General features: G+C 32.3%; 1 protein-coding gene across 5 annotated transcripts in view; it reads right to left on the bottom strand.

Moving 5' to 3' along the window:
• LOC137397043 (uncharacterized) overlaps positions 1 to 27,709 on the bottom strand; it is a 237,801-nt gene that overhangs the window by 140,360 nt on the left and 69,732 nt on the right. For 3 of the 5 annotated variants that reach the window (XM_068083325.1, XM_068083324.1, XM_068083323.1), the window contains exons 8-13: positions 12,648 to 12,746; positions 8,919 to 9,026; positions 5,704 to 5,862; positions 2,914 to 3,226; positions 2,613 to 2,713; positions 1,899 to 2,009 (exon numbers count right to left, since the gene is read on the bottom strand). In XM_068083325.1, the coding sequence (XP_067939426.1) occupies positions 1,899 to 2,009; positions 2,613 to 2,713; positions 2,914 to 3,226; positions 5,704 to 5,862; positions 8,919 to 9,026; positions 12,648 to 12,746 (891 nt within the window). Of the gene's footprint in view, positions 1 to 1,898; positions 2,010 to 2,612; positions 2,714 to 2,913; positions 3,227 to 5,703; positions 5,863 to 8,918; positions 9,027 to 12,647; positions 12,755 to 12,931; positions 13,014 to 16,587; positions 16,780 to 18,525; positions 18,640 to 26,258; positions 26,477 to 27,709 lie in introns of those variants that run through there. The other 2 variants (XM_068083327.1, XM_068083326.1) reach the window with 2 other exon arrangements.

The following is a 27,709-nucleotide window of genomic DNA, read 5'->3' as shown; positions in this document are numbered from 1 at the left end:
ATTGTAATCAACAATTCAAGATTTCGAGATGAACATTTGTGGATGTTTTTAGTGGCTTTTTGTTCCATAATATTTTTTAGTAAAATAATGCGCTTCATATTTACAGCCTGTTTTCTGTGTTCAGTTATCCAAATATTCTACAACCATAGCAACTATTCCAGCACAATCCAGTCAATGTTCCAAAAAGTAGAATACATGATGATTCAACTTTCTTTACTATTACTTTGCAGTATATTATTCAGAAAAGAGCTTATTATTATAAATTATATAAAACTTATATAAAATAAAGAGTTTATAACAAAGTTTGTTTAGATGCAACTCAACTTTGCAGTCTCATTTATTTTTGTGATCTAATACTTTGATCGGGAATACCCAGAGCATCACCTGCTCATTATTTGCTTCCTAATGAGTATTTGACATTTTGGTTGATTGGTTTGGAGATTGACAGATAAATTGATTCAGTTGTTAGTTTATTGATTATTTGATTCAGTGACTGGCTTATTAAGTAACATATCGGTTAATCAATCTATCAATTATTTGATTTATTTTCAATTGAATAATTAAACAATTAGGTGATTTGCTAATTTATTGCGCAATTGATCACTTATTAAGTGATCAATCAGATTATTGAATATTTTAGTCTTTTGTTCACTTATAGTATCTGGTAAAATTCTGTGGTGTGTAAGTTTATTTACATCACTAACACTTGCCATAATTATTATGTAGAGTAATCTCTCAAAATAACTGTATTTACTAAAGCCCTTTATGGTGTGACAGATTTAGGTCTAAAATGTTCAATTAAAGAATCACTAGCATTTGTCTCAATTTGCTCTGAGAATGTGCAGTGCATTCAAATAAATGAAAACGTTTTTGCAACTTAATTATTTTGACTAGTTGACTTAACGACTATTGATTGCATGTAGCCATCAGTGACCAATTACCGTAAAATAACACATTGGTGAATAGCAAAAGGTTGATGCCAGCTGTTGCCACTGATTAGCTGTATTTTGTGTTCACATTACTAGCTCTACCACAGTTTTACTGCCACTTATGTAGCTTCCTAACATTTTACAATTCACCCTAAATGTTTTGAAAAGCTACAGAATTACTGCATTACTAAGTTTATTTTACTTGCAAACTCTTTATTGCAGTTGTGATTAATAAAAAAAGTGGGTTTTGCTTCAATGAAATGTTGTTGTTTTTGTGTTAATATTTAGTCATTGTTATTAGAAAATCTGGCACCTAGTACAAACAGAACTATTTTTAATTTCATTAACCATTCTGGTTTTGTCACAGATGCTATGAAACTAGGAATAGAATGTGTTCCTTATTTCACCTTTAAACCAATGTCTCAACCCTTCTAGTACAAGAAACAGCTATGCATCAAATGAGATTGTATAAGCTTTTTATCAACTGTAAAATTCCATTTGCGTTAGTCATTTGTAGTTAATTGGAGCAAAAACAATTTATATTGCCAAGAATGGGCAAATCAAATATATTTTTTATTGGCATGACTTTCAGCAATCCATAAACTTTTATAAATGTCACAATCTTTTGTTAACAAGATAAAGGAGCTAAGGCTTTTGGTTCGCTTTTTCTAACCCTACATTTTGATTTATCATTTGCTCATAATGACTCCTTTTTGCCTCTTTATTGCTTGCTCTGTCAGCTTTGTTACCATGGCAACTATCTTAGACTACAACCTTGTTTCACGTCAAAAACTTTTCCAAATATGTGCAAAATGTATGAAATATATATCAAAACTCACACCATCACACAATTGTTGTTCTTTTAAAAACTTATTCAATTTAGACATATTTTATAAATATTAAAGCGATAAACTTTGAACAAAAATTTTCACCTTCAAAACTGAAAAGTTGAAACTGATGATATCTTACCTTCTCTATTCCAAGACATAACTTGCCAGTAAGTCAGAGATGATCTAGTTAGTTGCTGACACGTCGTGATGAGCTGCTTAAAATTTATGTATATCATTGGGATGCCGCTGCCTGAAATAAAGAACAAAGATACAATTGGTTCAACATTTTTGCTCATGAACAGTTTAGTCATAACACTGAAATTCATATTATTTTTTTTTGTGTTTTATTTTGGTTTTCTAAATAGTCTGGTATTATTTAAACTTGCATATACATAAGAAGGTAACATTTTTTGTGCTTTTTAAAAAAATAGCTAGAGTTTTAAGAGAACAGGTAAACAGGTGTTGGCATATGTTAGCAGGTGTTATCAGGCGCCAACAAGCTTTAGTAGGCGTTAAATATTGTTAAAATCTGTTTTCAAATGCTGTCAGGTTTTTGCAAAATATATTAATACCAGTTTGATAATGATGGTTGCTGTAAAATAGAAGATGTAAAACAGAGAATTTGTTTAAATTGTTGATAAAAGATAACATTAGTTTTGCTCAAAAATTTGTGTAACTTTCACTTTGGTATAAACAATTATTTTTTATTGTTGGCATAAGTTTGACATAAGAGACAATAAATTTTTCAAAGAAACTGCGGAATTCTCACAAACTTTCAGTCAAAGTTACATGTAAGTTATATTTTAGAAGAATTTAAATAATCATAATGAAGTTTGAGATAGGCGACACCTACTATTGGCTGCAGTTGGATGGTATTGTACACGCAGTCCTGTACATTCCCTCATGTTCTGGTAAGTAAAAGAGATGGTAGCTTCCCTGTCATCATCGGAAGCACTTTAAAATAATAAAAATTTACTCGTTATAGTCTGAGAATGTGTTCTACCTATCATAGGTACTGATTGGATAATTAGGAGTGAAGTAAAAAACTTTCAGTTAAATGATCTGATAAATTCAAATTGTCTAGAGCTTGATCAACTTTTCTAAAAAATGATTACGATGCATTAGTGACTTCATGCAAATATTATTTAACTTACCGAGTGGAAGCCATAGTATAGGAAGTAGTAGTGCGAGTAGTAGTAGTGGTAGGAGTAGGGGTAGTGGTAGTCGTAGGGATGGTGGTGGTAGGGGTGTTAATAGCAGTAGGGGTGGTAGTAGTAGGGGTTGTGGTAGTAGTAGAGGTGGTGGTAGTCGTAGGGGTTGTGGTAGTACTAGGGGTGGTAGTAGGAGTAGTGGTAGTAGTAGGGGTGGTGGTAGTAGTACGAGTGGCAACTTGGGTAGTAGTAGAAGTCGTAGTGAAGACAGGAGTGGTGGCAGCATTACTGACGGAACTGGCCATGAGAGTAGAATCTAAAAATTATATTCTGTTGATAACAATCATTTGCTATTAGATTATAGTTTAAGAAATATTACACAAATCTCTTCTCCGTTGTGACAAAAAATTATACCTTATATTAACAGCAAATCTATTTTTAGAATATCAAAATATTGCCCCAGCAAATCAGTTTCAACTTTTTATCCGAGTAGTTTTGTTTAAATTTATTTTGAGTACAAGTGTATTTCCAACAATTTTTTGCCATATATGTTGCAAAAACAAAAAAGGATATAACAGAAAAGGTATGATAGTAAAAACTTGTTTATAAGAATTTTGAAAATAACACAAAACAAGTTAACTACCTTGCAATTGGTGTAGTAAACTAAGGATTTTTAGCAAAAGCGACTTTTTTGTAACTTTACGGTAAGACATCTCAAAAGATGTGCTTTGTTTTTGGGTAAAAACTAAATCTAAACTTTATTTTCATTTTAAAAACTACATTATTTTAGTACTTAAAATAATGCAGTTTAGAGTACATTACTATTTAAATTATAACTTACACGGTAATATCAATGATATACAAGCCCCCCAGGATAGGCGACGGCTATCATATGGGCGAGGTCTAAGTATCGTTCTCGGTTCAGATTGTGCTAGCCTGGGTTTCAGAGCTAACACAATTCTGGCGGAGCAGTCACGTTGCCATGTTAGGTTTCGGAAAACACTACTCGCTGTTAATGTTTCATTAGCTCATTCAGTCAGTAGACCCCGCGGTTCACAATAGCAAACCTTGAATTTCTACATTGTAAGGGTAATACTTAACCAAAATAATCAATCCATGCAAACTAAAACATTTCAAATTACCTACTTTTACTTATTTTGAAAATGGGAAAGGTCGTAGTATATGCCTAAAGTTTAATATAATTTACCCAAAATTACCTGAACAACGGCCTTTTTTTCCTAGTCTTTGATTAATATTTTTCCATCCCTAATTTAAAATGAGAAAGTCTCTCATCATTGTTTTACCTGGCCAAAAAGATGGGACAGCAGGCAAAGCTGTGCAGTGTTTTTTTCATACACAAAATCTAAATATAAAGCCGAATTTGGGCTATTTTACGATTGTGACTATTAATACCACGAATGCTTGTGATTGGCAACTGGCTGATCATAACAGTGACAATATTGGGATACTATATTTATTTGACAACAAAAAGAATTCAACAGATCATCAAAATAACCACTATAGTTCATAATATTTGTAAATTTACAAGGGGCTTTTTTCAGCATATTTGTTTTTTTGGGTGCCATGTTAGGGTTCTTCCCAACAGAGCACAATTATTAAACCCTGCCGACATGATAGCCATCGGCTATCCATTGGAGGCTGTATATCATTGGTAATATCAAGGAGAGTAATGAAAACAGAAACTTAAGTTAGATAATAATCATTAAGCATATCTTAAGAAAAATCTCTAGACAATAATGAGTAGGCAAATCTTCAAATATAAATTTATTCTTAGCAATAAAAGAAAAACTGACTGGCTCTATCAACCTTGTGCAAAGGTGATAACTTTTATTTCAAAAAGGCACCAATGTTATAGTACTTTATTGGCAATAATTCCATTTCACAAATAGAATTGTTTTTCAAATTAGGCCATACAACAATAGTAAAACAAAAAAAAGGAAAAAAGCAACAGTTAGCCATTAAAATTGAATAAATAGTCTGACAAATAGTGTTTAAAATGCCTTACTCTGCTAAGAGAATGGATATTTGATGGAAGATTGTTAAAGCAGCTGGAAATGACATTTTCAAAATGATTGTTAGTGATTGTATGCATTTTGTTCATATCACGTAAGTTGAAATGAGTTAAGAACCTGTAATTGTCATGTAAAAAACGAGGACACAAATATGAAAAATCTTGAAACATTGAATTGAAGTAAAATAAATATTTAGCATAGGCAGAGTAAGAAGACGCAGAGATTTGGAAAGATCATTTGTTGGAATAATATATGCAGGCGTATGATGTAAATTTGCAATGAGTCGAAATGCTCTTTTTTGCAACAAAAATAAATCCTTAGTGACATATCTTGGAGCTAGATTATAATAAATGTGGATACCATAAATATAATGGCAAAATATAAACTGATAATAAAATGCAATAGCAGATTTTGAGTTCATGTATGGCCTGCAAAACTGGAGCAGAGTCAAATGTTCTGGCCTTAAAAACATTTTTACTATATCAAACTATTACTGGGTCCTTCAAAATGTAAAATTCTGTTGACATGCTATAAACCTCTATATTTATAAATCATAATTCAAAAAAATTCTAGTTTTAAACAGCAAATAAGAAATATTACAGCACTTATCATTGTACTTTTTGTTTTTATCTGGAAACTGCGTCTCGATCAGTTTTCAGCTGTTATAAAAAACAAGATACCTTTATAGTAATTTTTTTAGTAATTTAATTCTAATCAAACATAATTTTTATACAATATATTTTTATGAAGTTAGACTCACCAGAACAGCTGTTAATATTGAGTGGGACATCGTAAAACTGGGTGCTATTCCCTACAGCTCTGCAGGGCTCCCCGGCCCTCACACACTGAGCTATTTGGTATGCAATGCAATATCCTGGTGTCAATGTTGGTGAGTTAGTGTTGAGGTAGTAATACTTTCCTAAAATATTTAATAAATTCAAATAATTTTACAATCAGAATCATGGATTCTTGAAATCACTAAAAAAATTAGACTTTAATCAATGTTATAATGTATAAAAACACTACTCTGAATGTTTTTACATTCAGAAAGAAAAGAAGCAAAAAATACAAAAAGAAAAACTGACTAGGAAAAAACCTGAAAGGAACAAGCAAAGAAGAAACTACAGGGGAATGACTTACAGAAAAAACTCAATCATTTTAATGCCTTTCTTTATTTTTTGTAAGCATTGGAGGTGGAGTAATTGAAATGATCTTTCTCTTTAATAATATGCAAACTGCTCAGTCTTTTTCATGTTATCTGACATCTACTAAATTACCTGATAATGACACCTGGTGATGGCATCATGTTAATGCCAGTATTATACCTATTGTACTAGTACCTATTGCCAAGCTCGTGCCGATGAGAGACCATCTGGTGTAATAACTATGGGCACAATTAGACTTAGATATGGAAAGATGAATGAGTATCGCATGATTGGCTGCAAAATATTTGCAGTTTAATTTTTTTTTGTGTAGCATTGTTTTATTTTGCTACGCTTAGTTTTAAACAGATGAATAAACACAGCTCTTATTATAGTAAGCGTTATACTTGACCCAATTTGCAGGAAAGTTTACCCAATCTGCTTTATTACATTAAAAGCAGCGTCTATCCGCTCGTCATCATGCTAAAAATGTTCTTTTCTACACCCAAGAACAACTATGCACATAGTTAAGACACATGACCATTTCTCGCAGGAGACTTAACTGCCAGCTTACTATAGACAAAAATAGCTATGTGTGGTAAAAAGCCATTCAATGTAAAGCTATTAGCTATAGACATTGAAGGACTTCTTATACTATGTATAGTTATTAGCTATACAATGTGTAGCTATTAATTACAGTACATACTCTATTCTATAGTCGTACATTTTATATTTTAGCTATACACCTATCTATTCTATAACAATTTTAGCTATAGAGGTAGCTATGCTTCTTTAAAACTAAGTAGTTGGTTTTCTAAACTTATTTTTAAGTGGCAAAGCATGGCAGGTTTCTTATTTGCATCAACAAAAGGGTTGCAATCAAAACTGCAATCAAAATTGATTGCGACAAAATTGTAAGCAACAATTCAAAATTTCAAGATGAACATTTGTGGATATTTTTAGTTGTTTTTTGTCCAATAATAATTTTTGTAAACTAATGCGCTTCATATTTACAGCCTGTTTTCTGTGTTCAGTTACCCAAATATTCTACAAACATAGCAACTATTCCTGCACAATCCAGTCAATGTTCCAAAAAGTAGAATGCATGATGATTCAACATTCTTTACCACTATTTTGCATTATATTATTCAGAAAAGAACTTTAGATGGCTCCTTTAAATTAAAAGATATAAATGAAGCAACTCAACAAATGTATATATAAGGGTTTATAATCAACAAAGTGAGTTTAGGTGTAACTTTGTAGTCTTTTTTGTTTTCACGATCTCATAACTTTGATTTGGATTAACCAGGCATCACCTGCTTATTTATTTGCTTCTTAACGAGTCTTTGATATTTTGGTTGATTGGTTTGGAGATTGACAGGTAAATTGATTCAGTTGTTAGTTTATTGTTTACTTGATTTAGTGACTGGCTTAGTAGGTAAAATATCAATTAATCAATCTGTCAATCAATTGATTGATTTTATTGAATAATTGAGCAATTAGGTTATTGGCTAATTTATTGCGCAACTGGTTACTTATTAGGTGATCAATCAGTTTATGGAGAATTTTTTGTCTTTTCTTTATAGTATCTGGTGAAATTCCACGGTATGCAAGTTTGTATACATCGCTAACACTTGCCATAAGTATTATGCAGAGTAATCTCTCAAAAGAACTGTATTTACTAAAGCCCATTATCGTGTGACAGATTTAGGTCTAAAATGTTCAATTAAGTAATCACTAGCATTTTTCTCAATTTGCTCTGAAAATGTGCAGTGCATTCAAATAAATGAAAACGTATTTGTAACCTAATGATTTTGACCATTTGACTTAACAACTATCGATTGCATATAGTCATCAGTGACTAATTACCCTAAATTAACACATTGGTGAATAGCAAAAGATTAATGCCAACGGTTGCCACTGATTAGCTGTTTTTTTGGTGTTAAAATTATCGACTCTACTGCAGTTTTACTGACATACATGTAGCTTCCTAACATTTTACCATTCACCCTAAATGTTTTGAAAAGCAACAGAATTACTACATCGCTAAATTTGATTTAGTCCTAAACTATTTATTGCAGTTGGGATTAATGAAAAAGTGGGTTTTGCTTTAATGAAATGTTGTTGTTTCCGTGTTAATATTTATTCATTGCTATTAAAAAATATGGTACCTAGTACAAACAGAACTATTTTTAATTTCATTAACCATGCTGGTTTTGTCACAGATGCTATGAAACTGGGAATAGAATGTGTTCCTTATTTCACCTTTAAACCAATGTCTCAACCCTTCTAGTACAAGAAACACAGCTATGCATCAAAGGAGATTGTATAAGCTTTTTATCAACTGTAAAATTCCATTTGCGTTAGTCATTTGAAGTTAATTGGAGCAAAAACAGTTTATATTGCCAAGAATGGGCAAATCAAATATATTTTTTATTGGCATGACTTTCAGCAATCCATAAACTTTTATAAATGTCACAATCTTTTGTTAACAAGATAAAGGAGCTAAGGCTTTTGGTTCGCTTTTTCTAACCCTACATTTTGATTTATCATTTGCTCATAATGACTCCTTTTTGCCTCTTTATTGCTTGCTCTGTCAGCTTTGTTACCATGGCAACTATCTTAGACTACAACCTTGTTTCACGTCAAAATCTTTACCAAATAGGTGCAAAATGTAGGAAATATATATCAAAACTCACAACATCACACAATTGTTGTTCTTTTAAAAACAAATTTTTTCAATTTAGACAAATTCTATAAATATTAAAGCGATAAACTTTGAACAAAAATTTTCACGTTCAAAAATAAAAAGTTTAAACTGATGATATCTTACCCTTTCTATCCCAGGACATAACTTGCCAGTAAGTCAGAGATGATCTAGTTAGTTGCTGACATGGGGTGCTGAGCTGCCTAAAATTTATGTATATCATTGGGATGCTGCCTAAAATAAAGAACAAAGATACATTTGGTTCAAAATTTTTGCTCATGAACAGTTTAGTCATAACACTTAAATTCATATTATTTTGTTTTGTGTTTTATTTTGGTTTTCTAAGTAGTCTGGTATTATTTAAACTTGCATATACATAAGAAAGTAACATTTTTGTGCTTTTTAAAAAAATAGCTATAGAGTTTTAAGAGGACAGGTAAACAGGTGTTAGCATATGTTAGCAGGTGCCAACAAGTTTTAGTAGGCGTTAAATGTTGTTAACATCCGTTTTCAAATGCTATCAGGTTTTTGCAAGTGTTAACAAGTATTAGCAGGTGTTATTAGGTGCTAGTTGTTAAAAAGTATTTGTGGGTGTTAACAAGTTTTAAGGGGTTTGTATGTGTGCAAACATTGCAGTCTCACTCACTTTCACTACTTTTACATCTCAAAATGATTCGAAATTTTGGCTAGATATAATATTTTCAACTAAGGGTATAATGTATATAATATATTTAGTGTGTAACACATAAAATACATAATATATATGCTGTTTAGAGCTTTTATCTTGTGCTGTGTGTGCTATCAACTCAGTTTCAAACCGACGGTTTAAAAAAATATTATTGTTACACAATATTTCAGAAGTTCCTAGCCAATATTTTTTTGATTTTTTCTAGAAATACTGCAGTATAAAACTTAAAAATAGTTTTTTTTAAATTAGCAAATTCTATAACTATAACCGAAATCAACCTACATAAGTTTTCTGTTTTTCATGTGTGTTGTTTTGCATAATGGTTTGCTGTTAGTTACTTAATAAACCAGGTTGTATCAGTCAGCCTAACCATTCGTCTGATCCCACCTTTGTCTACACAAGGCTCTACTGTCAATAGTCAAACTTTTATAGTACTTAAAATACAGCTAACTTAAATGCAACTACTATTCAAACATATATAATATTTTTATAATTAAAGTTTGATTTAAATGCAAATATTACTAATTTAGTTTGCGGCTTTTAAAAGGCTACTACAATAAAGGAATTTTTTTAAGTGTTTTAGCTCTATTGTTAGCCTAATAGTGACTTTTTTGCTTTTTAATACTTTCAAACTTAAGAATAAGTGAAGTTTTAGACAATAGTTTTAGTTAAAGAAGCAATTAAATTAAATATTTTAATCTTGGACTGCTACAACATTCTCTTCTTAACCGTCATTAATTTATTTGCTAAATGCATTCCCAAAATCAGACAAACACTTTTTTCCCTTACTACTACTAACATAGAATTACTAGAACCCTGGCAGTCTTGTGTGCTGTGAGAAAATATCAGATGTGCCGATAAATCACAGAGAATAGTTATGTGCACAGTCATTCATACGAAGCTGCTTGTAGTTGGTTGATTCACGGGTTAAGGTACAGTCTCCCATGCCAATGTTTTTCAAAAAGTTTTGGCCGAAATCACGAAATATGCAAAGAACGAAAATATTTAACCGAAACTCATAGATTGTCAAAGTTGAGTGTGCACACCAAAATTTTTGACAAAGTGCTTTCAATTGGCTAAACAACCTACTAGCAAGCGCGATTTTAGGAGCTTTCGCAATTGGTGTAGTCCAAGACACAAGCGACAAACAAGAAAAGTACTAATGCAAGACAACATAATAAATACGAAGCAATTGATTAGATTGTGCTAAAGATGGCACCTCTTTTTAATCATTTGCATCGTATTTGCAAAGTTGAATTATTGAATTAAATTTTTTTGCGACATCACCTACGGTAAGTTGTACTCACAATGAGTGATTAGCTGTAGGTGACCCCTAACCAACAACAAAATAGAAAGTACAAAATTGCATTAGTGATATTGCAGTTTCTTTTCTTATATTTTAATTATCTGATTACGTAATTCATCATGAGTTAGTTCTTTCTCATGTATGTAAATATGAATTGGCACAGATCTTCACAACTGTTGAGGTTGGATCGGATGTGGTCAACAAACAGCCACTCAAGATGCTAACAGTTGCGATCATTGGTGTCAACTTTCAACAAAGTCAACAGGTCGGCAAGTATAACAAGATCATCCCATCATCGCTAGCAACAATTGTGTTGAGTTCTTTTCACAAAATGACATGATAGCAGCCAATCGCTGCTGTCAATCGCACAACAAATCGTTAATTCGAGCAATAGTATGCATGGGCCTTTATCATAATTGCATGACCAACAAGATTTTGCTGGTAAAACTTTGCTGTTATGTGTTCTGCAGAGAAGTCTAACAAATAAAGTGACAAAATTTGGTTTTTTCTCATTACTCCAGGAACCTATTTTTGGATGGAATTGTGCAGCCAACTTTCTATGCAAGTGGCTTAGTGAGTAAAAATGTACGCTAGAGTTGATCACAGAGATAGAAGAACACCAAAATGTACAAAAAGCTTGAAACTTACAAAAATTATATCGCATTGACAAGATGGTGAGAATATTTGTGAAATAAACAGATATCAAGAAGAGTGATGGAAACAGTTTATGGTTTCAAAATAATAAGTAATAAAAAGCCATAAATGTCATACCAAGTCTAAGATGGAGTAAACTTTTATCTATGTATTATACATGTAAAAAGGACTGATTAGTTGAGTGAGCTTTAAAAATACATCTAAATTGAAAGAAAATATTATACACTTTTTATCTGATTTATTTTGTAACTTACCTTTCCGTAAAAAGATGATACTTCAGAATAGAAAGAATGAGTCAACATCAGAAAAGTTGTTGTTTACTGAAGAGATATAAACCTGAAGCTTTAGTAGTTAGTTCTATAAACTTATAATAAAAAGTCATTCATTTTTTATCCTATGTGATTATAAGCAAAAAATATACGAAACAGAGATTAATTTATGATCCTATGTGGCTCTGAGTAAAATTATACAAAAACAAGAAATTTTTAATGATTTGATGTTCTTCCAAGAAAAGGGCATACCAAGATAAGAGATTATTTTGCAGCCCTATGTAATTCTGAATGAACAATAAACATTTTTAAGAATGAATCACCATATTTAATAGCTCATGTTTGATTTAACACTGTTTATGCCAAGTTTAATTGAGCATGACTTATTATACGGAGTGTAGGATTTAAGGTTTGTGTCATGCTTATGTAAAATTGACCAACTTCAACCTTATTGGGGGAGCAATAACTTCTACTCTGTGAAGGACAGTTTATGAAATTAAACTCAGTTTGGAAAAGCTCAAGTGTTATATTTTATCATAAAGTGTTATGTTTTATTGTTATGTTTAATATTGTATAAAAGTGACTTGTCTTTTATTGTCCTGTATTGTTGCTTGGTAGACTAAGAAGAGGTGTTTAACTGTCAATCACATAAAACATTAATTGCTTTTTGACGATTGTGAAAAATTAAAATGAAATCATTGTCAAAGTGTTAGCTGTAGCTCACTGCCACTTCTCTATCGCACGTGCATAATGATATTTACTCTAAAACAAATGTATCACAGAGAGCTCTTAAAACATTTTGTTGATATTCAAAATCGAAACATTTTCTGCTGTTTTCGGTACTAAAACTGTTTCCTGTACTTTCCTTTGTTGCATTCATCAGTTGAAAGTTCTGTTTAATAAATATTCCTTTTCACTATAACATAAATTACACATACCATTGGTTTCGGCTTCAGTATATTGGTATTGTACTCGCAATCCTGTACATTCCCTTCTATTCTGGTATGTGAATGAGATAGCCATTTCAGTGTCATCAGCTGTAGTACTTGCAAAAGAATGCACAAAACATTCATCAAACAAGTTTTGAAAAGCATATTATATAATTAAAATAACCTAATTCAACTACCAGGAGTAATATAATACTTAAGGAAAAGGATAAAACACATTATTGAGCTTGTTAAAAAGGAGGAGTGATTTTACACAGAATAATCTATCAACTCACGTGGTGGAAACAGTGGTAGAAGTGTCAGTAGCATTGGTGGTAGCGGTTGTAGTGGTGATTGTAGCTGTAGAGGTTGCGATACCTGCAGTGGAGGCAAAGATAGTAGATAATAAAAGTAGATCTGTAAGTTACAATATTTGACAAAAGGTTGAAGAACAAGTTTTTCTGTATTATATTTACAGTTTTCATTAAGCTTATGCACCATGTACTTTCCATGAGTAACTGACTAACAGAATGTTGCATAATAGTGGGGTTGACTGGTAACTAGGCTGGAGGAATGACCCTTGTGTCTTGGAGAACAGAGATGGTTAGAGACCTGCTGCTGGCCTACTTTGGTGAGAGACAGACATTTTTCTTGCTGTCAACCACTATACCACGCTGCCCTATTTTGTCTAGAAACCTGTGATTACATTTAATATCAAATTTTAAAAAAGTTTAAATATGTAATGAAAAAAAGTATTTCCAAATAAAACTGAGCTTTTAGTTTTAGTAACTTTTAGAAAGAACTTTGCCTGGTTGGTCACATTACCACCGCTCATCATTTTAAACAAACTCCAGCGATGTCATTCTGTTACGTTTCTGAATCAGTTACTGAATCTTTGTATATATTTTCAAATCATTAATCTCTCTGACATGTTTTCTTCAGCTAATTTATTACCACTGATGTGCCTTGCTTTCTTCAGATTGACTTGTTTGTAAAAGTTAGTATTTTATGTTATTTCATTTCAATATTTATTAATATTATATTATTTACTATATGTTAATGTCTAAGACACATTATATAGTAAGACAATACATAAAATCAAACAGATTGTTGTATTTTTTGTTTATGTTTGAAACTGCTTTTATTGAATATTCAGTTCAGAAAATGACTATTTCAAGGGTTCGAGATAAGGCATCAAAAGGTTTTTGTATTTTCAAAAAACTATTATGTCAATATAAGATTCATGTTCTAAGATACAGTTTGTAGTGTCTGTAGTTTGTGTCTGTAGTAGTGTAGACTGTAGTTTGTCTTACACATTTTAAAAAGTACATGCTGTACAGTGATAATATACATATATATTGTTAACATATTATATATAATATATATTATAATATATATATTAATATGTATTATTAATATATATATTAATAATAGGTGTATTAATATATATATTATGTATATTAATAATATATAATAATATATATATTAATGTATATATGTTAATATGTATACCCTGTATGTTAATAATATATATATATTATTATATATATTAAAATATAGTCTTCTAATAGGCAACAGCTACATCTCTAAATTTCACCAGAGAAACCTTGAATAAATCTGTAGAACACCTCGACCAGGGAGAAAAATCATCTACTGTAGAACAGCAATATCGCTTGAGACATCTACCATCATATTCTGGCTCTTAGCCTAACTCACTAAATCATTGTAACTTGGTTAAGACGGCCATCAGCAGAAAATTATAATTTCCAAATATCTGAGAGTATTAATTCAATATTCTCTGGTAATAAAATTAGTCGTGAAAGAATTGACATAGGTTTAGTGTGAGTCAAATATGATGTCCACCAAATTTCACATAACTAATTAAAGCCTGGTTCCCATTTACGCCGCAAGCACTGGCATCTGCACCGCAGGCTATCAGCGGTAAAATTTGAACTTTGCCGGTTCCGCTTCCGTAGTTGCCCGCGGTCAGCGCAAGAATTTAGCGCTGTTTACATTTTGCACAGAGCCATAGGCCAATCCTTTTCAAAATGTACCGTACAAGTGAAGGTCAGAATTGACCTAGCAAAATGAGGTTTTGAACATTTTATATGCAATTATTAGCGATGCAGCTATATGTGAACAGAAGCCGCCTAGCCTAGCATCACAAGTATTTTGCTGCGCAAGATTACCCCTGGAGTCTCGCAATCGATATAGGAACCAGGTTTTAGAATAATATAACAGTCACCTAAACATGGAATACACACTGTGATGAAGTCACTATTGGACTATCAGAAGGTCTTGCAACTGATATGGGAACTGGGCTTAAGCGCACAGTGTGCAAGTCATGTAGACATACAATACGATTTGCAGACAGTGATGTAATGATACAATTTATTTCAAAGAACAGACTCGATAACGAAAAACATTACACGTCGTAAAATATACTCTAACAAGTGTCAATATCAGGCAATGTGTAGGAATTTGCGTACATTGGAAGATAACTAAAAAAAATCTTACACATGTTAATTATTTTAAATAAACAGCTAATTTTATTTGTTACATATTATTTGTGCACTCAGCTTTCTTTTCTAGCTATGGGCTTGCTAACTAAGTCAGTTCCTTTATGTGCTTCTTACCTGTTAGCTGTGTTTTCTGTGATACAAGACTTATCGTGATAATACAATACAACAACTACAATACAACAATATTAGTGTTATAACGTAAGTGCATACAAGTTACACGAAATTGCTTTTCAGAATGGAAACATACGTTACAGCAGGAATAGATTAAGCGCATCCTATACTAAATACCAAATACTAAGGAGCTTCTAAAACAAGGAAGCAAGAAGTGTCACATGAGAGTCATTAGTTTGGCTATGATCACATTGCGGGAGCTTAATGATTCAGATCGTCTGCTATATCAAAGCTTTGGTTAGCACGTGTATCAATATGTTTTGATAAGCATTCTGGTAACTGTTTAGCACCCTCACATGATTTGGCACTTTGTGAGCCATGCAAGATGTTTGGTGATTGTACATGTAGGTTCCTTAATGGTTGGTTGGTTAAAGCATTAATTAATTTGAGATATCATCAGATTGATTGGCGTGGTCCTGAATTCACAATTTACAGTAATTACATCAACGACTATTGCTAGTGTGTACTTTCTACAAACTTTGACAAAACCCATTAACTGTTCATCAGTAAGCGCTCTTCATTGATGTTAAGGCTCCATTCACAGTGAGGGCATTTGAACTCAGGTCAAGTTACATCGCTATCAAAACCTTTGAATATATATGTGTATATATGTGTATATATACATTTATTTGTATATATACATGTATATATGCATAAGAAAATAATAAGAAAATATGTCTGATAAGAAAATATGTCAGCTTTGTAATGATTAAAACCTTGAAGAAACTTTAGCAATCCTATACTAACCATTCACAGTTTTTGAGCATAAATGTTTTGGCGCAGAAGTTGCATGAAAAATTAACTAGTCACAGCACAACAGTTGATCCATTTACAATAAAATTTGGAAGGGTTAATAAAAACTGCACCTCGCATAATATTATTTAGTTGCAAGTGATAAGTTGACTTGGTTTAAAATAGGTTTGTGCGGTCCAAATACTTTCTTTCAAGCTGACTCTGTTCAGAACTTGGGTTCTAGAAAAGCAATGCAGTTTTTCATCTCTCTGGCTACTGTGAACTAACTGTATTTACATATTGGCCTATTTTAAGGTAATTAAAGTATGTCAGTTTTCAAATTTATTGCTATTATCAAAGTTTAAAAAGTCAGTTTTTCATGAATATTAACTTTGAGTTAATAAGAAATTATAAAACTCTGAGGCTTTCTATTTCGTGATGTTTCTATCATCAAGTCTAAATGTCTGCTGTATTTTAGTAAAAATTTATTAGTGATAACCAAAGATCGATATGTCATAGATACTTACTAGAATCAAAGCTTTCTCTACTAGCCAAAAGCTCTTGATCAGTGGCGTAGATGATAGTGTTTGGAACCTGGTATTTTCTATTTCCAAGATAGAAAATTCGACAACCACCTTCTGTGCATAAAGTTGTCTTATAGGCGATACATTGTCCTGGTGTCATTGTCCGCATCTTAATATCAAGGTAATAGTATTTACCTACAAAGTTAATTGTATTAAATTAATTAAAATTGATAGCCCAAGTTCTAGAAAACTATATGATAACTAGCTTGTGAGCATGAAGCCAAAAAAATTATATTCATCGGGTCTAAGGGTGTAGTTAAACAAGAAGTAGCGGTAAAAAATAAGCTATACCAATATTATTTCTTAAAAATATAATAACTTGTTTTCAAAAAAGAAGCTTTTCAATTCGAAATTTCACATTTTTTCCTATCTCTGTAGTCAGTTAGTAACATAATAACTAGTAACATATATCTGTATTCATCTAGTAACATAGTAACTAGTAACATATCTCTGTAGTCATCTAGTAACATAGTAACTAGTTACATATCTCTGTATTCATCTAGTAATATAGCTACTAGTATCTTATATCTGTAGTCAGCTATTAACATAGTAACTAGTAACATATATCTCTAGTCAGCTACTAATATAGTAACTAGTAATATATCGCTGTATTCACCTAGTAACATAGTAACTAGTAAAATATCTCTGTATTCATCTAGTAACGTAGTAACTATTAACATATCCCTGTAGTCAGCTACTAATATAGCAACTAGTAACATATCTCTGTAGTCAACTAGTAACATAGTGACTAGGAACATATCTCTGTAGTCAACTAGTAACAAAGCAACTAGCAACATATCCCTGTAGTCAGCTACTAATATAGCAATTAATAACATATCTCTGTAGTCAGCTAGTAACATAGTAACTAGTAATATATCCCTGTAGTCAGCTACTAATATAGTAACTAGTAACATATCTCTGTAGTCAGCTAGTAACATAGTAGCTGGTAACCTATTAGTAGCTATGGTAACAGGTAATGTAACAATAAAAATGTATGTTACTGATTAGTGTTATGTTAAATTAGTTTTTAATTGCATGTATAATATAATATTTAATTATTACTCCTACTGCATAATTTAATACATTGTCTTCATTATTGCTCTATATAATTACTTGAAGTGATCATCTTTGCATGTTGTCTGCAAAAATAATCAATTAATATGCAGTGGATTCTCATACAAGTATTAGCTTTAACATACAATGGTTTCTACATATGAACTAAATATTCCAATAGTACAATCTAATATAATGAAATTACAACGCACCATTTTGGAAGATCAAACTTGTGAAGACTTTCTATTGTTGTATTTAACCAAAGCACCAGCACAAATGAAAGGCGTATGTTTGTATTTTATAGCAAATTACTTAAGTGAAAGCAGATTTTGGTTGCTGGTTAAAGGTTAGGGTCAAGTATTTACAAATTGGTTTGGAAAACTATAAATTTTTCACTTTGTTTACGAAGCTAAAACATTAGTATGTTTAGAACTTTCTAAAAAATATGTTTTTGAAAAAATATAGATGCCCCACAAGCTGGTCCGAAAATTCTATATGCATGTAAATTAATGTAGTTTTGTGGTTACGTAAGTCATTGTTAAAAGTGAGTTAGTGTTCCAATATCAGCATCTAAAAAATTATGTAACGCAATGCCACAACTTTTCTTAGATATTACAATCGCAGCTAATTACAGCTGTGGTTTGAAAGACACCAAAAAACCATCAACCCCTTTTTTATCTACTGGTTTTATAAACCAAAGGAATAGTACAAAGAAAAGGCATATTTTCGTATGTTGTAACAAAACATAGAGGGTTAAGCAAGGATTGACTGCAAGCCAAAAACTACTTCAAGTTGTTACAAAGGTCCACAACATGCAGACTGACCTACCTTGACTGCTCCAAATCATGTTATGCCAGGGATCCTCTGGCAGTGTTCCAAGTGGTTGGTTGCATGTAGTATTAAACTGTGAAAACTTTATAAGTGCTGTTGTCTGTCCATCTGCTAAAAATTACAAGATCTGTAAACTATACAAAGTTCATATACATATGTAGTAGCCAGTGTTTGGCTTATTAGCTTTTTCAAAACCAAATCTATGTTAAATATGTTGATATGAAATATGTTAACCATCATCAGCATTTTAGTAATCCGACAGCAATTTTTGTATAACATTGTGGACAGCAAATAATTTTTAACTAACTACAGAGAAATAGATATCCCAATTCAAGCTGTTTTCACAAAAGAAAGCTTTATACACACTTACATATTGACTTTATGAAAGTATTTGCTATAAATTATATAAACCTCAAATCAATTACTGACAATATGTAACAGCTAGGTAGTAGCTAAAGTTTGATAAAAACATTCAATGGATATTCTGTTGTCCACTAACAAAAGATAGGTACTATTTTAAAGGTAATAGTCACCATATAACAATAAATAGTTAGCATATAACTATTATTAGTTTACATATAGCAGTTAAATGTGAACATATAATTGTAAAAATCTAGCATATAACTGTTAATAGTTAACATATAACATTTAAGAGTTAACATATAAAAATATATAGCCGAAAAGCATCACTTGCATTTTTTATACGTTTGAGGTGGTCTGACTGCGAAGATGTTTCAAAATTAAAATTGCAAAAAAATTGATTTTAGTGGAAATACTCAGATCACGCAAGCATACAATTATTGCATCTATAGTAACACTGCAACTTTAAAGCAACAGCCGATATGAACTATGGTGACTATGAACACAAGGACGATTAGGGGTGATAAAACAGCCAACCACAATTGCTTGATGATTGATAGTTCAAGTCACACTAGGACGATAGGTGTTGGTAGAGAAGGCAACCAGCCACAATTGCTCCGGTGCCAAATATCAAGTACAAATAATAACAATAAATCCTGTACCAGGAGGAAAACTATTTGTGTTGAAGTGCTAACAGTAAAGCTTAATGAAGAAGACAACAAACAGTATTTAACATATATAAATAGATAACTAACCACTGAGAGGTCAAATGCTACAGCAAACAGCTAGCATTTAATAATTGATAATTAACATATCATAGGTAATAGTTAGCATACAACAATTGATAGTTTACATATAATAATTAATAGTCAACATATAGCAGATAATAGTTGACATATAACTGCTAATAGTTAACATATAGCAGTTAATAGTTAACATATAATACTAAACAATTTACATATAACTGTTAATAGTTAACATTTATCAGTGAACAGTTAAAATATAACAATCACGAATCATTAATCAATGAATTAATCATGGATCACTAATCCAGGTGTTAAAATGTCAAGCAAGAAAACAGAAGTTCATGAGCTTAAACTTTCATTGTTCGTTTAAACTTTCATCTATGGCAGATGGAAACAGCCTTACTATAGTAAAGATTCTACTATATAGTCTTTGTTGTGGTTGGTGAACACCATGCGACTATCATAATATGATAGTTGTACTGTTAGACTTAACCTCAGTATATCTCAGTATAAATCTCAGTGTTTGTATTTGTGTTTTGTTATACTGCGTATCTAATTATAGAAATTACAATCTAGCAATAAAAAATCCACGCTGCATGGGCTTTGCTATTGAGACTCCAGATCTATAGACGGCGAACTCAATCATTAAGCTGCATGGAATGCAATGTATTTAGTTAAATAGTCGTTGCATTGCCTAAAGCGCTTGTTTGGGGTTAATAACTAGCATTGTTGTTAACCCGACAAGCAAAGCAAGCAGGTCATGAGTTCAATTCCAACATGTAGCAATTCTTTATTCCAACTTCCATCCATGGCATTGTTATGATGCACAGATAGATGGAAATGGCCTTATTATAGTACAGCTTCTACTACTGTATATAGTCTCTGTGTGATTGGCTAATGAACACCATGAGACTATCATATGATTGTTGTACTACTAGACCTAATCTAACTATATAAATGCCAGTGTTTGTATTGTGCAATTTAATAATCAAAGATCCACGCGGCACTAGATTTGCTCTTAGGACTCCAGATCTAGACACGGCGAACTCAATCATGAAGCTGCATGGAATGCAATGGGTTTAGTTAAATAGTCGTTACATCGCCTAAAGCTCTTGTTTGGGGTTAATAACTAGCACTGTTGACAGTATGAGTAATGATTGTTAGGCTGGCCTAAAATGTGAGTAATGCTTTAGTAAAGATTTTACTGAAACAATACTCACTCACTCAACAACTTGCTTTCCAGGTAAGTTATTAAAATTCATTAGGTAATTATTCTATTATTTGTGCAATGACCGGCATTTCACTAGTTCAATCATAAACTCACCTCATTTAATACCCTAAGACACTTATATTTCGCTAGTATTTTATTTCGTGAGTAGCGTACAGAGTAAAATGTCACTGCAACTTAATTTCGCTGCTCTGATGAGTGCGAAAATATAGTGATGCGAAAATAATTGCAGTGGAACAAACATAATTGGATTCTTCAGGTTCGGTTCACCGGTAAGAAAAAAATTTCAATTTGGGACTAGTTTGTAATTGTAAACCGCAGGTACAATTGTGTGGGCGAGATCGATAATACAATTTGATCGCTTGCGGCCATTTGTTTCTTGGATTAACAATGAACAAAGCTATTTAATTCTGCGTTTTTGCTCGTTCGTTATGATAGTTTAGTTTCGCTCATGAAATTTTTGCGAGAGGATACTCTGCGAAAACGCAAAAGTTAGATGAAGCGAATACATAAGTGTCCCAGGGTAGTTCAATCATAAACTCACCTGTACATGACATAACTAAATTGCGTGTTAACCAACATATCTTGAATACAAAAAACTAGCATAAGTCATGTCAGAAGCTCAGTTATCTGAAAGTTTTTTTATGTTTCTATATGATCCACCATTTTCAACTCTATTTCTTTTATTGCAGCAGGCAGAGTTATCTTTTCTTAAAACATTTTTAGGCCAGGCTACTTTATGTAAAGCCTTTCAGGCAGCTCTCAGCAAATTATGGTCTAAAGGAGTTTGTGGTAGCAACATTTTTCATTGCTCAAAATTTCTATTCATCAATTTTTTTAATAAATATTTTTTACCATTAAAAAAAATTTTTGAACTGAATTTATTCTCTAAAAATACAATTTTACGATGTGAGCATGCTGATTGGAATCCCGGTTTACTTGGCATGATCATCATGATTAATAGAACATTTTACATTATAAATAAGGTAGATGATACAAGAGCAAACTGATTTCATCTGTTTGATGTCTTCTCAAGACACTTTTCGAGTTTAAGTACATACTCCACAAAGTTACGAGAAAAAATTCAAAATATGCTCTTTTTCAGAACTGTAAGTGTATACCCACTGTTTGTATCTCCTTCGGGTTGAAATAGTATTCGTATTCCAGATCGGTTGGAGTGGTTCATATATGTGAAGTGAATTAATCTTTCAGCTGCTGTTTTAGTAAACAGCAAGATGAAAGGCAAAATGAATTTTAATGAAGTTGTCATGTTTTGGCAGAGACACAATAACCCCTAACACAGCCGCGATATTTCTACAGAAGCAAAATAACTTCTAACACAACCTAGCACAGTCGTCATATTTCTGCAGCACAGAGTTAAAGGTGCTAGTCATTATCAGGAACTACACTTCGACTAAAAAAGCAAATGATCTGAGGAGATAAATAAAGTTTACCTACTAGAAGAATTCTGCAATAAAAGTGAATAATATAATGTATCGTAGTGCTGAAATTTAACCTTGAAAAATAATTTGTAGTTTTAATTAAAAAATCCACGGTTCAGCTGTAATAAAAAGTATTCTACAAACATTGACATTATTTAGGTTTTAGGTATTAATGACCTCTATGTTTTGCACAAATAAGAAGATATAAAAACTTCAAACAAACAATTTACAGTGAAGAAATAAGTTGATTTGTTTTTGCAATGGTTTTCAAGTTTACAAGTTTTTTGTTAGTAGGATCACTCAAGCTATTCTAATCATAGAGTAGCGATTTGTTGCTAGGTAACAAGAGATTTCACAAAAAGGGAAATAGTAATGAGTCCTAGCAAAGTGAGCAGAACCAGTAAAAATGTTTCAAATTCCTGTGCATGAATCTGTCGTGCTAAAAATAGAAGAAAATTGAAATAGTCACTAAATGGTGGTGATTAGCATGAGGGAAGTTTTCCTCAATGTGCTGTTACATCAGCGTTAAAATTGCAAAAATATTGGATATAGCCTCACAAAGTTATACCTGACGACTTTGAACTTTTTTGGTTGTTGTAGAAATAAGGAAAAGAGATAAATGAAGGAGGAAATGGGGAATCGTTGTTTCCTTGTTTCTAGTACAGTACCTTGTCTGTAATGGTGGACTAAAAGGAAACTGTGTATTACATAATTATTAATTAGGAATCTGAATTATTTACAATTTTCTAAGTTTTTTGATAGATTTATGATTTCAATCATATCTTAGTTGAACAGTTCCTAATATTAGGAAAACTCTTGAACCAAGAAAATGTGTAGGCCTATTACTAAACTATTGCATCTGTTTTATTTGCATTTCCTTAATTTTGTTTTTAGATTTCAATTATAGGAAACAATCCAATCTCAGCAAAACAGAGTTATTTTTCTGTAAAGAAAACCTTCAGATGAAGACACAAGGTGTTTTGACCTTGAAAGATGTGTGTCAAAACATTTGCATCTGTTTAGGTGAACACAGAACAGAAGAAAAAGAACTGAAAACTGGAGTATCCTTTCAGCGTCACTTACCTGTTTAGTTGTTTTTTTGGTTAAATACCTAACTTTATAGTTTTTCGTGCAACCATGGTTTATTAATCTAAATTGTCCGACTGCAAACAGCAGGTTGTGGTTCCATTCCCAAATTGCCATGGTTGGTGGCGGGAATTGCATCCAGATTTAATTTGCTCTTTGCAGCTGGATATATCTCCAGTTGTTGAGGTTCTTTTACCAGTAGACCCAAGCATGATCAACCAAGATCACAGAGCCCTTGTATGTGCAACATGCAAGTCTCTGCTCGTGGTAAGCTAAGCAGCACCATAATTGATCTTCAAGGAGTTGCTCACCCATGTTTATCAGAGTTAATAACTTCATATTAAAAACACCAGTACCCTGACAATCTAGTGTGTCATAAGAAATTGTTAGGTATACTAATAACTACATATATGTGCAAGGATTCTGAGACAACAAAAAGCTGGTGGGTTGCTGCAGTTGTTAGGGTGGTGTTCTACATTTTATGTATGAGGATCTTTCATCGCAGCGTTTTATCTTTTTGGCATGAAAAACATCATTTTCATGATGCCAATAAAAGGTCATTCATATATCAACCTCTAACCCTGCCTTTTATGCTGGTAAATAACAATATTGTTTTTCTGCGAGGCAAAAGTTTTTCTTACCAGCCGTAGCGCTGCTTCCGACAGACGGATACGACTCGTATTATAGAAAAGATTACCTACTTTAATAAATTTCTAAATTAACTTATAATGATTAGCAAACACAGTTAAAAACTTGTGCTTTATTGTCGATAAAGTGATATATATTTCAATCACTACGTTTAGCACATTCGTTACGAAATCCTCCCACACACTGCACCCAAAGGAGCTTATTTAATTTTGATTATGGTTATAAAATGTGTAATGGAGAGTTTGTACTTAAAGGTAGATTACTAGACCCAAAAAAGGCAGTTGAGTACTAAATCTATAGACAGGTTGAGTTGAAAGTATAGAGTTATCAATTACATAGATCCTCGGCATCACTATAATATGAATATAAACATCTTTCTAGTATATTATCAACCCATTTATAGACTTTATGTACCTTTCCTCCTTTATGAATACTTGTACTTTGTCAGTTACACTGAAAGTAAGTACTCTGTAGTGAGAGATTGTCAGATGCACAGAAAATAAAGCAGAGAGAATATGTGCCAATTTTATAAAGCTAGATCATTAGTCCAGTTGTTAGAATGTCAAGCAAGCGAGCAGATGGTCGAGAGTTCAATTTCATTATGTAGCAATTCTTTATTCCAACTTTCATCCATGGCATTGTTCTGATGCACAGATAGATGGAAACAGCCTTATTATTGTACAGCTTCTACTATATAGCCTCTGCGTGGTTGGATAATGAACACCATGAGACTATCATATGATTGTTGTAGTACTAAACCTAATCTAACTATATAAATGCCAGTGTTTTTATTTGTCTCTTTTTGTTAAACCCTGTGTCCAGTTAGAGCAATTGCAATCTAGCGATGATAAACCCACACAGCACTGGATTTGATCTTGGGACTCCAGATCTATAGACGACGAACTCAATCATGAAGCTGCATTGAAGGCAATGGGTTTATTGGCCAAATAGTCATTACATTGGTTAAGTTACTCATGCTTTAAGCGCTTGCTTGGGGTTAATAACTAGCACTATTGACAGTATGAGTAATGATTGTTAGGCTGGCCCAAAACGCGGGTATTGTTTTAGTAAAGATTTTAATAAACATCTTGCTTCCCAGGTAAGTCACTCGAATTCATTAGGTAATTGTTTTATTATTTGTGTGATGACCGGCATTTGACTAGTTCAATCAGAAACTCACCTGTACATGACATAACTAAATTGCATGTTAACCAACATATCTTGAATTAAAAAAACTAGCATAAGTCATGTCAGAAGTTCAGTTATCTGAAAGTTTTCTATGATTCTATATGATCCAGCATTTTCAACTCTATTTCTTTTATTACAGCAGGCAGAGTTATATTTTCTAGAAACATTTCTGGCCAGGCTACTTTACGTAAAGTCTTTCAGGCAGATTTCAGCAAATTATGGTCTACAGGAGTTTGTGGTCCCAACAATTTAAATATCTCAAAATTTCTGATCATCACTTTTTTCAGCAAAGCTTTAATAATAAAAAAAAGTATTTTGAACTGTATTTATTCTCTAAAAATCCAATTTTGCGATGTGTGCATGCTGAATGGATTGCCGGCTTACTTGGTCTGATCATCATGATTAATAGAGCATTTTACATTATAGATAAGACTAGCTGTGCAACCCGGCATTGCCCGGGTAATAGAAAAGTCTTTGGACAGAAAATTGATTTGTATTTAACATATAACAACATTTGCCATTCTAATTTCCAAACTATTGCACATATCATGAGAAAAGTGTTTTGCCTTATAGACAATAATAAGCAGTGAGCGTTCCTCGGTACTAGCCTACTCGCTATTAGCCAGTAAGTTTAATAATGTGAGTGAACAACTTCTCGTGAATTTATGCTATGACCCGCGTCATACGCAAAGCCGCTAGGTATTTGCTCTCATATATAAGACTTATATTGGCAAGTTAGTTATTCAATTTCTGTGGTATAGTGGGTAGGGCGTCCAACTGGTGAGCAGCAGGGTCTGAGAATGAATCTTCTTCCTTACAAAATTTATGTTTTAAAATCTATAGTCGGAATTCATACCAACATACGGACATACTTTGAGCAATATATATACAAATAGATGCTACAAGAGCAAACTGGTTTTCTCAGTTTGATGTCTTCTCAAGACCCCTTTCAAGTTTAAGTACATATTTCAGTAAGTTACGAAAAAGAATTCAAATTGTGCACTTTTTTCAGAATTGTCGATGTATACCCACTGTTTGCATCTCCTTCTGGTTGAAATAGTATTCGTATTCCAGATTGGTAAACGTGGTTCTTATATGTGAAGTGAATTAATCCTTCAGCGGATGCTTTAGTAAACAGTAAGACAAAAGGCAATAGGAATTTTAACAAAGCTGTCATGTTTTGGCAGAAGTAAAACAATCGCTTTGTTTCTGCAGAAGCAAAATAATTTCTAACACAACCTAACACAGTCGTCATATTTCTGCAGCACAGAGTTAAAGTTGCTAGTCGTTACTAAGAACTAAACTTCGACATAAAAAGCACATGATCAAAGCAGAAGATTAATAAACTTTATCTACTAGAAGAAATCTGTAGTGATAGTAAATACATGTAAATCTTAGTGCTGAATTTTAACCATGAAAATTAATTTGTAGTGTTAATTAAAAAACCACGGCTTGGCTGTAATAAAAAGTATACTATAAATGATAATCATGAATTAGCTAATAAATCATGAAAATGCTAATTACTAAAATATTGAATACAAATCTGGTTAATTTGCATTTCGTTAATATCATTTCTAGATTTCAATTGTATGAAACAACCTAATCTTTGTAAAACAAAATTCAGAGTTTGAGACATTATACTTTTAGCAACCAGGAGGAAGACGCAAAGCGCATGCATAAACAGCCAAAATGTTTAAAAGGACTAACTAATTAAATAACTAACCTACTTGAATTTGAGTTTAATTATTTATAAAACCAACAGACACTCCCAATGACAAAATGAGATTTATTAATACAAATGTGTGGATGATACAATACAGCATATAGAAAAAATATTCGAAAAAATTAAATGATTTATTTCAAACTTCTTTTCACAATTTTAATAACCGACAAATTTTGGCATAAAGGAATAAACAGTCTATGGTGTTAGAGAGGGAGGGAAGAGGAGGCAAGAGGAGGCAAGAGGAGGGAAGAGGGAGGGAGAAGAGGGGGCAGAGGGGGAAGAGAGGAAAGAGGAGGAAAGAGGGGGAAAAGGGAGGAGAGGGGGGAAGAGGGGGGAAGGTGGAGGAAGATTGGCTATTGCGTTCAAGTTGCAGTATTGTGTGTCTCTACTCTGTCGGTCTCTTTGCAACTATTAATAGACGTCATAATCACACTTTCTATTGATCTGAGCGTTTAAATAGCAAACAAGTTTTATCCATTTTAATCTTAAAACATTGTAACAGTCAAATTACCTCAAACATCAAAAACAATTGCTAATAATATAAAAATACCGACACTTTTAATAAAAATCAAATGAAATTACCTGTAAGTTCATTTTTAATGAGTAACATGGGGTCACAACTCCTACAACCACTTTTAGCTAGAGCTAGAAATAACACTGTATAATACGTCATAAAAATGATCAATTTTTTGAGGTATTATTAAGTGAAGTTTGTTTCTGTGTAGCTATTTTCGCAGTTGTCAATTATGTACAATCAGTT

Source organism: Watersipora subatra, chromosome 5, assembly GCF_963576615.1.
Source record: "Watersipora subatra chromosome 5, tzWatSuba1.1, whole genome shotgun sequence".
Classification (NCBI taxonomy): Eukaryota; Metazoa; Bryozoa; class Gymnolaemata; order Cheilostomatida; family Watersiporidae; genus Watersipora; species Watersipora subatra.
This window is presented reverse-complemented; position numbering and strand designations above follow the sequence as displayed.